The sequence below is a fragment of the Aspergillus piperis genome (assembly GCF_003184755.1).
Source record: "Aspergillus piperis CBS 112811 unplaced genomic scaffold BO85scaffold_37, whole genome shotgun sequence".
Classification (NCBI taxonomy): Eukaryota; Fungi; Ascomycota; class Eurotiomycetes; order Eurotiales; family Aspergillaceae; genus Aspergillus; species Aspergillus piperis.
Genome location: NW_020291627.1, coordinates 175,030 through 186,321, shown reverse-complemented (window position 1 = coordinate 186,321; position 11,292 = coordinate 175,030). Strand labels below are relative to the sequence as shown.

General features: G+C 52.1%; 5 protein-coding genes across 5 annotated transcripts; 2 read left to right on the top strand and 3 right to left on the bottom strand.

Moving 5' to 3' along the window:
• Positions 1-781: 781 nt before the first annotated feature.
• BO85DRAFT_214247 (uncharacterized protein) lies at positions 782-4,001 on the top strand. The gene is made up of 4 exons (XM_025654630.1): positions 782-1,095; positions 1,309-1,392; positions 1,476-2,786; positions 2,842-4,001. Exons 1-4 carry the CDS (start codon positions 1,014-1,016, stop codon positions 3,897-3,899), a joined length of 2,535 nt encoding a protein of 844 aa, XP_025509892.1. The 5' UTR covers positions 782-1,013; the 3' UTR covers positions 3,900-4,001.
• A 543-nt stretch (positions 4,002-4,544) lies between these two features.
• Positions 4,545-6,154, top strand: ptyA (putative tyrosine/serine protein phosphatase; the record flags this gene model as incomplete). Its single annotated transcript, XM_025658384.1, has 5 exons — positions 4,545-4,884; positions 4,947-4,983; positions 5,084-5,163; positions 5,221-5,499; positions 5,584-6,154. The coding sequence occupies exons 1-5, from the start codon at positions 4,766-4,768 to the stop codon at positions 6,152-6,154; spliced, it is 1,086 nt and encodes a 361-aa protein (XP_025509891.1). The 5' UTR covers positions 4,545-4,765.
• A 182-nt stretch (positions 6,155-6,336) lies between these two features.
• On the bottom strand, positions 6,337-8,002 carry BO85DRAFT_482228 (Frag1/DRAM/Sfk1 family protein). The gene is made up of 5 exons (XM_025663092.1): positions 7,625-8,002; positions 7,477-7,558; positions 7,136-7,405; positions 6,873-7,078; positions 6,337-6,814 (listed from the first exon to the last, which is right to left on the bottom strand). Exons 1-5 carry the CDS (start codon positions 7,677-7,679, stop codon positions 6,600-6,602), a joined length of 828 nt encoding a protein of 275 aa, XP_025509890.1. The 5' UTR covers positions 7,680-8,002; the 3' UTR covers positions 6,337-6,599.
• Positions 8,003-8,821: 819 nt separating this feature from the next.
• On the bottom strand, positions 8,822-9,757 carry BO85DRAFT_385164 (uncharacterized protein; the record flags this gene model as incomplete). The annotated part of the gene is made up of 1 exon (XM_025656581.1): positions 8,822-9,757. One exon carries the CDS (start codon positions 9,755-9,757, stop codon positions 8,822-8,824), a length of 936 nt encoding a protein of 311 aa, XP_025509889.1.
• A 218-nt stretch (positions 9,758-9,975) lies between these two features.
• BO85DRAFT_385103 (putative COPII vesicles protein Yip3) lies at positions 9,976-10,497 on the bottom strand (the record flags this gene model as incomplete). Its single annotated transcript, XM_025656577.1, has 1 exon — positions 9,976-10,497. The coding sequence occupies one exon, from the start codon at positions 10,495-10,497 to the stop codon at positions 9,976-9,978; it is 522 nt and encodes a 173-aa protein (XP_025509888.1).
• Between the last annotated feature and the right edge of the window lie 795 nt (positions 10,498-11,292).

Genomic DNA, 11,292 nt, shown 5'->3' with positions numbered 1-11,292 from the left:
GGGGGGGGGGGAACGTGCATCTTTAAGAGCCCTGCGATATTATCAACCCTGGGGTATAGCGAATAGCACGAGCAAGGCAGGCACTGCCATGATGACATGACCCCGGGTCCGCGCGCAATTCATCCGGACCACCAGTTATAACAATGGCTATGGCAATTAGTTTCAACACTAAAAGTGATTAGGCGGGACTGGATCTGAAGGCTCCGGGTCTAGTCTACTAAGTTGTTACACAGACCCAGATTTGGTGCTTGCGTGTGCAAGTCTAGACTAGCTAGTGAGTGGGTAGAGAGGTGGATGGATTGCATGATGGTTGTCGCTACCAGACAGTGCATGAGTGTAAGAGTGCCTGATCATCCTCCACCGTGGGAATAATGTTCGTCAGACTTGTTTTGTGCTATCTGGTTGTAGATGTAGATATTTAAAGTTCACCATCCCACTAGTGAAGAACTGGAACCATGGAATAAGGCTGAATGAAGGAACTGCAGAAGAGTCAAAAGTCGATGACAAGAGCTGCCAGGCACCCCCGGAAGAAGCAAGAAATGCAACCATTTTCGGGTCTGTTCAGTTCATCATGACATCAGCTCCCGGCCCTGATGTCACTTGCACCTTCCCTTCTCAGCTTCCTTCCTCTCTTCCTCTCTAGCTCTAGCTCTTGCTCTGTTCCTTCCCCAATCAGCGTGTGCAGTCCGTTCCTTCCCTTTTTCTGCCCACTAACCGAACTAATTAACTAAACAGTACAGTGCTTTTACTCATACCCTTACTCTCCAGTACTACTACCACCTCATGAAACTCTACCCACAGCATCATCGGCGTCATTAACTTTATCCCCCTCGCCCTTCTTACATACAACACCCACCTTTTAACGTTTCTTCCCTTTTGCTGCCTACCCTTTAACCTTTCCCAATCCCTACCTTTTCTCCTCCTCTTTTCCTCCCCTTCTCCTCCACCCATCTCCTCTTCGTCAGGAATGCCTCGCCTTCTTCTACCCTGTAGACGATCGTCGTTATCTTATCATGGCAACCACCCTTGAACAACCCGCGCCCGTCGAACGCGTTACCCTCGGCCGCTCCCGGTCTGCCCGCTTAGCGGATCAAGGTGAGTTACGATCTGCGTCCTTGCATCCTGGGCTCCTGATCGGCCCTGTGCCCTGTGCCCTGTGCCCTGTGCCCTGTTAGCCTGTTTCACATCCCTACCCTACTTTATCATATCTCCACGCTGCTATGATCGATGATCTCATGCGTCCCTAATGTCCCACTCTACTTTGTATACCGAGACGCGAATCCACAGCTAACACAACACCATGCACAGCTGCGACAGCCGCTCTCTATGTAACCCATCCAGAACGGAAATTATCAGTTCGTGAGCCCTCGACAGCTGAAACGGAACTAGCCAGTAAGTATCAATTTCGCCTATTCGTATTCACTCGACCATAGGACCAATCCCCCAAAAATACTGACTGTCCGTCTGTTCCCTAGCCTTGAAGGCGACAGGCTCCCGCCCCGGATTTAGCCATGCATCTGCAGTAGCCGCTCTCGCTCACGCCCAATCCAAAGGATGGGGGACAAAAGGTGCCGCTACAACGCAGCATGTGGAAGACAAGCGCGCATCCGATGTGCCAAGCCTGGAAGGCTACAAGGCTGCGGCCTTCGTTCTCAGGGACCGTCGGTCGATCGTCAGCTCTTCCACTGGGCCGTCAGATCTCAAGTATGACTCGTCCGGAGCTGGTCAGACGGTCGAATCACGTTCCGGTACAACAGGCCGAGATAGGACGCGTTATGCGGTAACGGGTGCTTTATATGCTAACCGAAGGAGAGCCGACTCCGCCCCGTCAGAGGCGCCTCACGTGGGAATGGAGGCGGGCGAAGTCCTTGGGGATCTCGACAACGCCATGGAAGCTAGTAGGATCCAGCATATTGCCAACACCAATGCGCGGCTTTACACCGCTACCCCTCCCGTCGCACCAGAGCTCGACGAATACAAGCGGAAGAGCATCCTGCAGGCTGCAGCAGTCTCTATGGCGCGTGACATGTATGCGGTTGTTGAGGCCAAGGAGCAGGGCCCCATCAGCCCCAGTCGCATGCGCTCCCAGCGGACAGCGACGGGAGCAGAGCCGATGATCTTGCAACAGGCTTTTAGCTTACAAGATGCCGCAGAGAAGCGGGCGGCGGAGAAGTTGGCCAGCATGCAGGATGAGGCGGCCATCTACCGCGAATACTACGGAATCGAGCCCCAGACAACGCGCTCTAGCTTACAGGTCCGCAGACGAAGGCTATCAATCGACAGTGATGCTTCTTCGGTTGACGCTGAGAGGTCGAAGGAGATCAGAAGCCAAATGTATAGTCTGCGAACAAAGCTCGATGCGGTGGATGAGCGCAGAGAAAAGGACCGCGCGCTCCTGATGGAAGCTGCGAGAAGAAATGTCGACGCTACCATCCAAGACATGGAGATGCGTGTTTATGCCGAGACAGGGCGCGCCCCAGCCGCCATGCAGAAGGAACTGGAGGAAACCGCCTTACTTCGCGCAAAGGAGAGACAGGAGACGGACGCGCAGTACCAGTTCGCCGACCGCGTGAATATCAGCTCCCAGAAATACGTCGACATGGCAGATGTGGAGGCTCTCGCTCGTTCCCGGTTGCAACCCACGTTTGATGAAATCACGGACCGTGCGGAAACGAAGCGAGCTAGGGAGATAGAGCAGCGTCTTGATCAAGAAGAGGCTGAGAGACGAGAAGCCATCCAACGCGAGCGAGATGCTGACACAAGGGCAGAGGAGAGACGCATGAGAGGTGAGTTGTCTTGCTTATTGATACCTTGGAGAGAAAGACTAACAATATGCAATAGCTTCTTTGAGGACCGACTCCAAGTACAAAGAGGAGAAAGCCCGTTTGTGGAGCCGCAAGTCGAAGCGCACTTCCGAGAACGAAACCTATACGTTAACTGGGGCTGTTGACGGAGCAGCAGAAGAGGCACGCGCTGAGACTGCGCCGCAACAGACATCCACGGAGGGTGCTCAGGGGACAAGTGCAGGCGCTGTTACGGAGACTGCTCCCGGCGAGGCCATCTCAAAGTCCGAGTCGAAGCTGAGATCATGGTTCAAGGGTCGGCTAGGCCGTCGTCCGAGTGGACCTGCAGCAGGCGAGGCTACGAAGTCAGGCAAGGACACTCTGGAAGTGGTCCCTTCAATGGAACCAGGGCCAGCTGCAGAACAGCCAGAGGCTCAGGTGAGTGAAACGGCAGAACAGCAACCAGAGACCCGGGTAGTTGAAGCCACGGGGCAGCAGCCAGAGACCCGGGCCGTCAAAGAGACGGAACAACTGCCGGAGCCCCAGGTAGCTGAGAGGGAGGAAACACAGGAAGCTCGAGAGATCCCAAGAGCTGAGCCAGTGCAGAAATCCGAAGACGAAGACGGGCGAGCTTGGGATATTGCTCATCCAGAAGAGAAGGAACCCGAAGTTCCGGAACTACCGGCTGCTCCTGTTGTCCCTGAAGAATCTGAGCAGGCAGCTGCCGAGGACGACTCGCGAGGAGCAGCGCTTCGATCTCATCCGGTGACGGCCAACGACCTTCGCGTTATGAGTAAACGGATGTCAGTCAGCGAAGGCCAGGATGAGAAGGAAGCTGTCAGCCAGGCAGGTCAGGAATCCGCGGGAGATAGGCGCAGTCGTCTCGTGAGTGGGTTCAAGAAGATTGTTTCCAAGAGCTCGTCGGAGGGTAAGACTGAAGGGATTGGCAGCAATGATATTGCTCGTCGAAGCTCGCAGGCCATCCCCACTCCGGGGGTGGAGACGGAGGAACGGCGGGCGAGCGCGGCGGAACAAGGCCTGTCTGTCCCAACCGTTCGAACAAAGCGAGCGAGCAGCGGGACTGGGCGGGAATCGAGGTTCTCGGAGAAGTTGTGATTGATAGGAGTTGATGGCTTGTGTTGTCCATTATTCTATTTGAATGGGGAGCGCGCGGGGTGTGGTTTGATCTTCTTGTGTAGGAATATCTCTTGTGTTTGTACTGTGTACTTTTACGGGGGAGGGAATTGGGGTACATACCACTAATGTGTCGTCTTCTGACTGATATTACGGTGCTACTGCGGTGTACTTCTGTCTGTAGGGATGGGTGTTTGTTGGATGCGATTGCTGTTTGCTGTGTGTTCAGTCGGATCCAGGATTGGGCAGATGGTGATGGAACCGACGATGAATTCAATTCTGATAACTAGTGTGCGAATAACAATGCAAATGCTTGTAACCGGGGAGATGAGCATGCAACAGCGGGTGGAAACATCAACTATCTGTAGATCGTAGGGGGAATAGAAGCTGACTGGCCCGACGATGGGCGGCACTGCAGCGAGCAGATAATAGTTTGGGCCATAAAAGATAGTAAGTTAGTGTTGTTGATGGGCTGAAGCTCCACCGCCATTTGCCGCGCGGCTCCCCATCGGCGCATCCACGTTTCCCTCCACCTTTTCTGCCTTGTCAAGATATCTTGCTGGATTCCTGCATGCTTAGTCCCGTTCGTTAGGTCGATTGGCTGCCCGGTTTGCGGTTTGTTTGTCTTTTCTTTCTCTTTTCGGGTTTCCCACTTCTGCACTTATTACAGCGGACCTCCCAGTCATCACTTCTTGTCCCACTTTTTTTCCTAACCTGGCCTTATTCTGTCTGCCTGCGTTGAATCTTCACAAAGATTATTGCGGACACTGCAATTGTACTATATATAAACCCCTACTTTTTCCACTCAAATACATTTAACCTGGAGGAACAAGACATATAAGATAATCATGTCCTCTTCGCATCCCCGCCAATCGAGCGTAGATCTCGATTCTCCAGGTCGTCCCTTCGACAACATTATCAATTTCCGGGACGTTGGGCGTACGATTAACCAGTTGATTGGGAAGAGGTATGGGGATGCCTTATTTATATGATATATCGTATGCTGTGTACTAATGGCTGTTTGTATAGGGTGTTGAAAGAGGGTATCCTCTTTCGAAGTGCAAGGGTATATATACCTACCCACTCTTACATATTCTGTATATCAATGATATATGGAAAAGCTGTTTGAAATGAATACATATTAACATCATCCCAATTCATTAAAGCTAGACGATGCCTCTGAGCGCGACAAACGCCGTCTTGTAGAAGAATTCCATATCTCAACGGTTGTGGATCTGAGATCGAGGTATTTCTTCTACCCTTCAACTTTCATGATTTTCCTTCATATTGACGGAAAACACAGTACCGAACATCAAATAGCCACCAATAAGCGCTTAGCTGAACTAGCTGCTGCTGCTGCTTCTTCAACAGAGTCATCATCGTCATCATCATCAACAGAGTCACCCGAACGACAATCATCAACACCACCAGCACCAGCACCAGTACCAGAACCAACAGCATCAGCAACATCAACAGACATCCACCTCCCCGATCTACCCACCGTCACTCGCTTCCCCGTCAGCTTAACAGGGAAAGCATTCGAGCGGACGCTTCTCTGGCGGTTAGATTGGTGGAATTTCTTGTATGTTTCCTCCCCCTCCTCCGAACCTCTATTTATAATCACTAGAGATCAAAAGAAACTAAAGAAAGAAATTTAAAAATACAGCAAAGTCCTAGCTCTAGTAGCATCAGGCTACCGTCCCGCAGCCGTCCAAATAGTCGGACAGCAGGTCATGTCTCCGCGGGGATTAGTCGGACTAGGCATGGATACATTGGATAGTAGCTATTGGGAGATGAAGACGTTGTTTGATTTATTCTCTTCTGTTACGTCCACGTCCTCTACCTCTACCTCTACCTCTGGCGCAGATGGCAGCGATGAGAATGAGACTGAGGATAGTAGTGCCTATCCGATTCTCATCCACTGCACGCAAGGCAAAGATCGCACGGGTCTTATCATCCTTCTTTTGCTTCTGCTTGTGGCGGATGTGGTGCCGGAGGAGGTGATGAGGGAGGATTATCTCCGTTCTGAGGGTGAATTGGTCATTGAGATGGAGGAGCGCATGAAGGAGGTGAGGTTGTTGGGGTTGTCGGAGGATTATACCAAGTGTCCGCGGCACTTTGTGGAGACGATTCGGGGGCATTTGGAGGAGAGGTATGGTGGGGTACAGGGGTATTTGGGGACGGTTGGGGTGGGGAGGGAGCAGGTTGAGAGGATTAGGGAGGTGTTGTTGGCTTGATCTATTTATTTATTTTTATTTTTTACAATGTTTTCTTTGGTATCCTTATTTAAGGGGTGGATGTATAGGTAGATTTGATTTCTTTAGGTCTAGATGATGTCTTACTCGATGATATAATGTAATCATGTCTGCTTTATTATAACGTCTTTGCTGGTAATTATGGTTGTAGTTTGTATGTGTTACTGACTCTCAATGATCATACATTATCCAGTTATTAGGCACGTACTATACAGTCAACGTCATAGATCAATATGTGCAAAGAGGATCGCAGATCGTAAATCCAAACAAGAGGTCCCAAGAGACATCAACATCAGCCACACCAACAATATATCAATCAATTCAGCTCCATTATACAACCACTCCTATCCACGGGGTATATATCGTTAAATATCGTTCCAAAATAGTCAAACCATTTCTCACACCGAGCCAACTCAAAAGGGCCTAATCATATCCGCTGTCCCCGGTAGTAATTAGCATTTGGCCCTGCCGAGTCCGTCGTGACGGGCTCCTCATAATCGTATGTGCCATCGGGATAGGCCGCTGTCGTCTGTCCATGCCGGGACACCTTCTCGCCCTGCGGCACATGTTTGCGCGTGCGCACCGAGGGCAGCAGGTCGATCACGAATGAAAGCACGTAAAACGTGAAGATGAGCGCAATCACTGTCCTCCGTTAGTCAATCTATCCATATCTGCTGGAAATCATCTACAGATCACTCACCCCATTCCAGAACTGCCGCTGCGTTCCGGTAATGACCACCCTTGTTGCCGAGGACACCAAAAGCAATGGCCAGCGCGATTTCAATGATGACGAATGAGAGCTTAATAATGAAACTGGCCAGGAGCACTCGGTGCTGGGAGCGATAGAAGATTCCCAAACGCCAGTATTCGCAGCAAATGAGAATGGCGCTAATCAAGTATCCAACCCTGCAGATATGTCAGCCTCGAGGGGTTCTCTCCTCGAATGCGCAACGAGATACTAACAAGAACATGATCAAAAAGCCATCATGCATATTCGGATGACGAAGAGTATCAAAGATCGAAAGGAGGATCAATCCCAAGGCGCCCGCAATCGAGAAGCAAATGGACGCGATTGCGCAGGCCTTGTCGAATTTGCCCTTGTTCGGGACCAATTGACCCGCATGTCGCAACCAGCGTTCTGACAGGAAAGAGAGATCAAGAAAAACGACGGTGACGCAGCTGCCCGCAATGAACAGCGGCTTCAGACCCTGTGCTCCAACGTCGGAAATATAGCTAGAAATTCGCGAAAGGTGTACAATCAGCATTGCAGTCGCATACTAGATCCAAGGTCGCGTGACACCTACGCAATGGTCTGACCCGTCTCCATACTGGCATATATCGGCGATCCTTCTCTGGCCCAGGTGGCCAGCATCGCAATCAACATGGCTAGAAGGGACTTGTCAGTCTCTGTCGGAACAATTGACCCACAATTGTATAGGGGGGAGACGCTACCAATCCATGTGCACGCCGAGATGATCGGGAATATCCAAAATGATATAATCCACATTTTCGCTGAATGATTTATATATGGCCTCCCCTCTTCCAATGAAGTAATAAATGTCTCTGCGAGCAAGCGCAACAATCAGCGCACTTTAGCGACCGATGCTGCCCAAAAGAAGAGCTGCCGTGAAAAACTGACTCGAGGTAGTATAAGATGTCGCGATGGGCGATCGGGTGGAACGCGGGCGCCGGAAGGGGCGGAAGTGGCTTGTCGTCAATCAATGGATCCGAGGGTCAGCAGGAAGAGGGAGGTAGACGGCGTTTGACAGCGTTGGTGACACCTTGACCGACGACAAGAGGGCAAAATTGGCAGCGAGGGGAGGAAAGGAGAGGAGGAATAAAAGAGTGACTAAAGGGAAAAGAAGAGCAAAAAGACTGGGTCGGTGGAGAGACCGAGTCCGTCTTTAATTTAACACGCAACTGCCCAGATGGTGACGACGAAAAGGGCCCACCGGCCAGGAGAGTGGCATCACTGCTGAAAGAGTAGATCCCAAAGTCTATCCAATGGACTGCCGGCTGGATCGGAAGCTCTGCAAAGTAAATCCCAGAGTGGAAGGAAGCAAAGCAGAAGCTGGTATTGGCATTCTTTGCACAGCCAAATGTGCCCATGACCTCATCGACGTCATCGCTCCGCGGTTCCTCGCATTTCAGGCCCCAATTAATTAATACATCCATCTTGCTTAGTTACTTACTACTTCTTTTTAGCTCATCATCCCATCGTTTGCCCAGTTAGTAGTCTAGGCAGACACAATTCTGCTCGGATCGCCTTATACAGTTGATACAATTTTTATAGTCAGTCAGTCCGTTTAGGTTTCGGGAACCGCCACCAGCCACGGTGACTTGCATGAATGGTACTATCACGAGTTCTTACAACATACTTCACTGCCACCACGATCTACTACTTGGGGACCTCCCTATGCGTTACATTACTAACATTTACTAATATGATAATCTGGACAACAAGTCATCATTATCAATAGTATCATTTCAGGTAACCCGCTCTAGACGAACTCCATTACGTTTTATACGCGCAAGAAAATCCAACCATGGGAATCCACGCAAGAAATATTCAAGGCTAAATCAGCTGCGACATGAGCCGCCCATGATAGAAAAGAAAGCAACGTTGTGAAAGGGCACGATTCGGGGGTTTCAAGATCGACTGCTCCGGGGTCGACTGCCTCGCCCGATTGGCCCCCGTGTCGGCGTACTGCCGGCCACGCGGCGCTCAACCATGGCGCTGTTATCGGAACTATTTCCTTCCTCCTCTTCTTCCTCTGGACTGAGACGCCCCTCCATCGCAGCCCCCGGCATAGCAGTCACACCTCGCCTGTTGCTACGCGCAGAATCGTCAAAGACGCTGCGGTAGCCTGACATATATGGAGTTGGCTCCGGGCGTCGACGATCGGTCGGGTACGGCGGTTGTTCTCTTGGATACGGCGGAGGGTACGGAGGCGCCCACTGTGGATCATCGGGAAGGGAACGCACAGAGGGACTCTTCACGCCCACCGGTGTGCGAATCTGAGGGACGGAAGCCAGGCGGTCGAAGGCGTAAGCTGGCTGGAGCGGGGATCGAGGCGGTGCTTGGCTTGTAGGCGTGCGGGCAGATGGCGAACGTGCAGAAGCTGGGGACCCGCCAGAGGCCCCCGAGGTCCAGGCCCAGAACGCATAGGCAGCGTTGTTTTCGGCTAACGGTGAGGGCACGCCATGCTTGTTCGCTGTCGAGGCATTGGACCCCCTCCGTTGCGCTCCCCTTTTGCTGCTGGGGCTGTCCGGCGGCTTCGAGGATCGGCTGCCACCGGGGGAAACCTGGGGACTTGTATTCCGATAGTCGTGATCAGGGGTCCGGTTTGCCTGCATGCGCTTGCGCTCCAGCGCCTCCATTTCTCGACCCGAAAGTCGTACGTTCTTCTGACCCTGCTTTTGAGCGCGTCGAATCCGTTCCAAGGCTTGATCCACCAACCGTTCCTCCTTGTCCTTCATGGCTAGCTGAACTGCATACGCCACTGTGCTGTCCATGTCCTCACGCAGATCATAGTCCACCCCATCAATGGAATTCATCTCGTCCACATAATCATCGTAATCCATCTTCCGCCTGCGCAACCTAGATCCTCCACCCTCGTCCCGACCCGCCGACTGCCTCGCATACGCCGATCGAGCGTATGCATCCTCCTCCTCGCTGTCAACCTCCTCGATCCGTGCCGCACCGTCCACCCACGGAGCTGCACGTCTGTTTTCTCTCCCCACTCGTGCCCCCGGTGGTCTTCCCCATCGGGGCATACCGTAAGGAGTTCGCGGCCGACCACCTAGACCGCCTCCTCGGAAAAAGCATTCTCGATTGGTTTATCCATAAAAGCGGCGTGGCCGAAGACAGTCACGCCGGTGGCTCCGATCAGCCAGAGCACAGTGGAGATGGGCGAGGCCCAGAACCCCAGAGGCACCGCGACAATGAGCAGTCCGGTGTACAGCTGGGAAGTGTTGAACCGGGCGAAGCCCAGTTCCAGGTCATGACCCTGGAGCTTTCCGATGCCGTAGAGACCACCGGTGACCAGGATGATGACAAAGAGCAACAGGGGGTTGGTCAGCAAGCTGTAGATGCTGAGCATCACGAAGACGGCGGCATAGTTGCTAGAGAAGTAGGACAGATTGTAGTTCACACGGCTCTGGACCTCGCCAAAGTGGGCGGGCTTGGAGACACGCTTGATGTCCAGGAATTCGGAGATGGGACGCAGGTTGGCAAAGCGCGTGCCGAGGGATTGAGAGCGAACGCTGTTGAACCGTTCGCCGAAGCGCGAGGTAATCGCATCAATGGGGATCTGGAGAGGCATTTTTGGAGGTTCGGGTGAAGTTTTGAAAGATAAGGTAGGAGAAAGATAATTGAATGAGATGAAGTGGATCGGGAAAATAGTGATTGGTATGAGAAGACTGAAGACGGTAAGATGATGGAGATGAAGTGTAGTAAAAGCAGTAAAGAAAAGGGGGAAGGACTGAGAGAGAAGAGAGACCGGGGAATGTTTTTGTCGAGGAAGATTGGAAGCGGCTTAGCTGGCCCGAAAGCAAAACCAACGAGGCGTTTTGGCAGCCTGGAAGCACCGAACTAGTCTAGGCGTATTCCAGTACTGGTCTCGGTATTTTTCTCGTGGTTTTCCCCCCGGCGGTCCCAGGCGGGAAGCACAGACAAAGTAACCGAAGTAAGTACCCTCCAGGTACCGATTCGCCTTGTAACAGGCTTGAGAGGTACCGCCCAGCAACAAAGAAGGTTAATTGTGAAGACAAGTGGACTCGGGTGCTTCTTATAAGGTATCGGAGGAATGGAGGGCAAGGCAAATAAACAAGGCACGTTTGGATCCAACGCTTGAGTCACTGCTCCAGTCACTGCTCCGGTTTCATGGACCCTCGAATCCAATCAAGACACACAGTGGATGAGGCCCGCTAAGAATAGAAAGCAGGGCAGCAATGGGTGGAGAGAGTAGAGAGACAGACCCTTCGAAGCTGGATGCGGAAGAAGAGATCTAGACAGAGAGAGAGAGAGATAGAACGATCACTCTTGAGGGTTGACTACTCAAGAAGCCATCCCCATCACTTCCCCTCAATCATCTTCCACTGCTCTTCCAATTCCATGC

Excerpts from the sequence above, each read along its gene's own strand:
- BO85DRAFT_214247 (XM_025654630.1), top strand. The coding sequence starts at position 1,014 with ATGGCAACCACCCTTGAACAACCCGCGCCCGTCGAACGCGTTACCCTC. Across the intron at positions 1,096-1,308 it reads TGCCCGCTTAGCGGATCAAG|CTGCGACAGCCGCTCTCTAT; the intron begins GTGAGTTACGAT and ends CACCATGCACAG. Across the intron at positions 2,787-2,841 it reads AGAGGAGAGACGCATGAGAG|CTTCTTTGAGGACCGACTCC; the intron begins GTGAGTTGTCTT and ends AATATGCAATAG.
- BO85DRAFT_482228 (XM_025663092.1), bottom strand. The coding sequence starts at position 7,679 with ATGTGGATTATATCATTTTGGATATTCCCGATCATCTCGGCGTGCACA. Across the intron at positions 7,559-7,624 it reads CTCGGCGTGCACATGGATTG|CCATGTTGATTGCGATGCTG; the intron begins GTAGCGTCTCCC and ends AGTCCCTTCTAG. Across the intron at positions 7,406-7,476 it reads GAGACGGGTCAGACCATTGC|CTATATTTCCGACGTTGGAG; the intron begins GTAGGTGTCACG and ends GCGAATTTCTAG.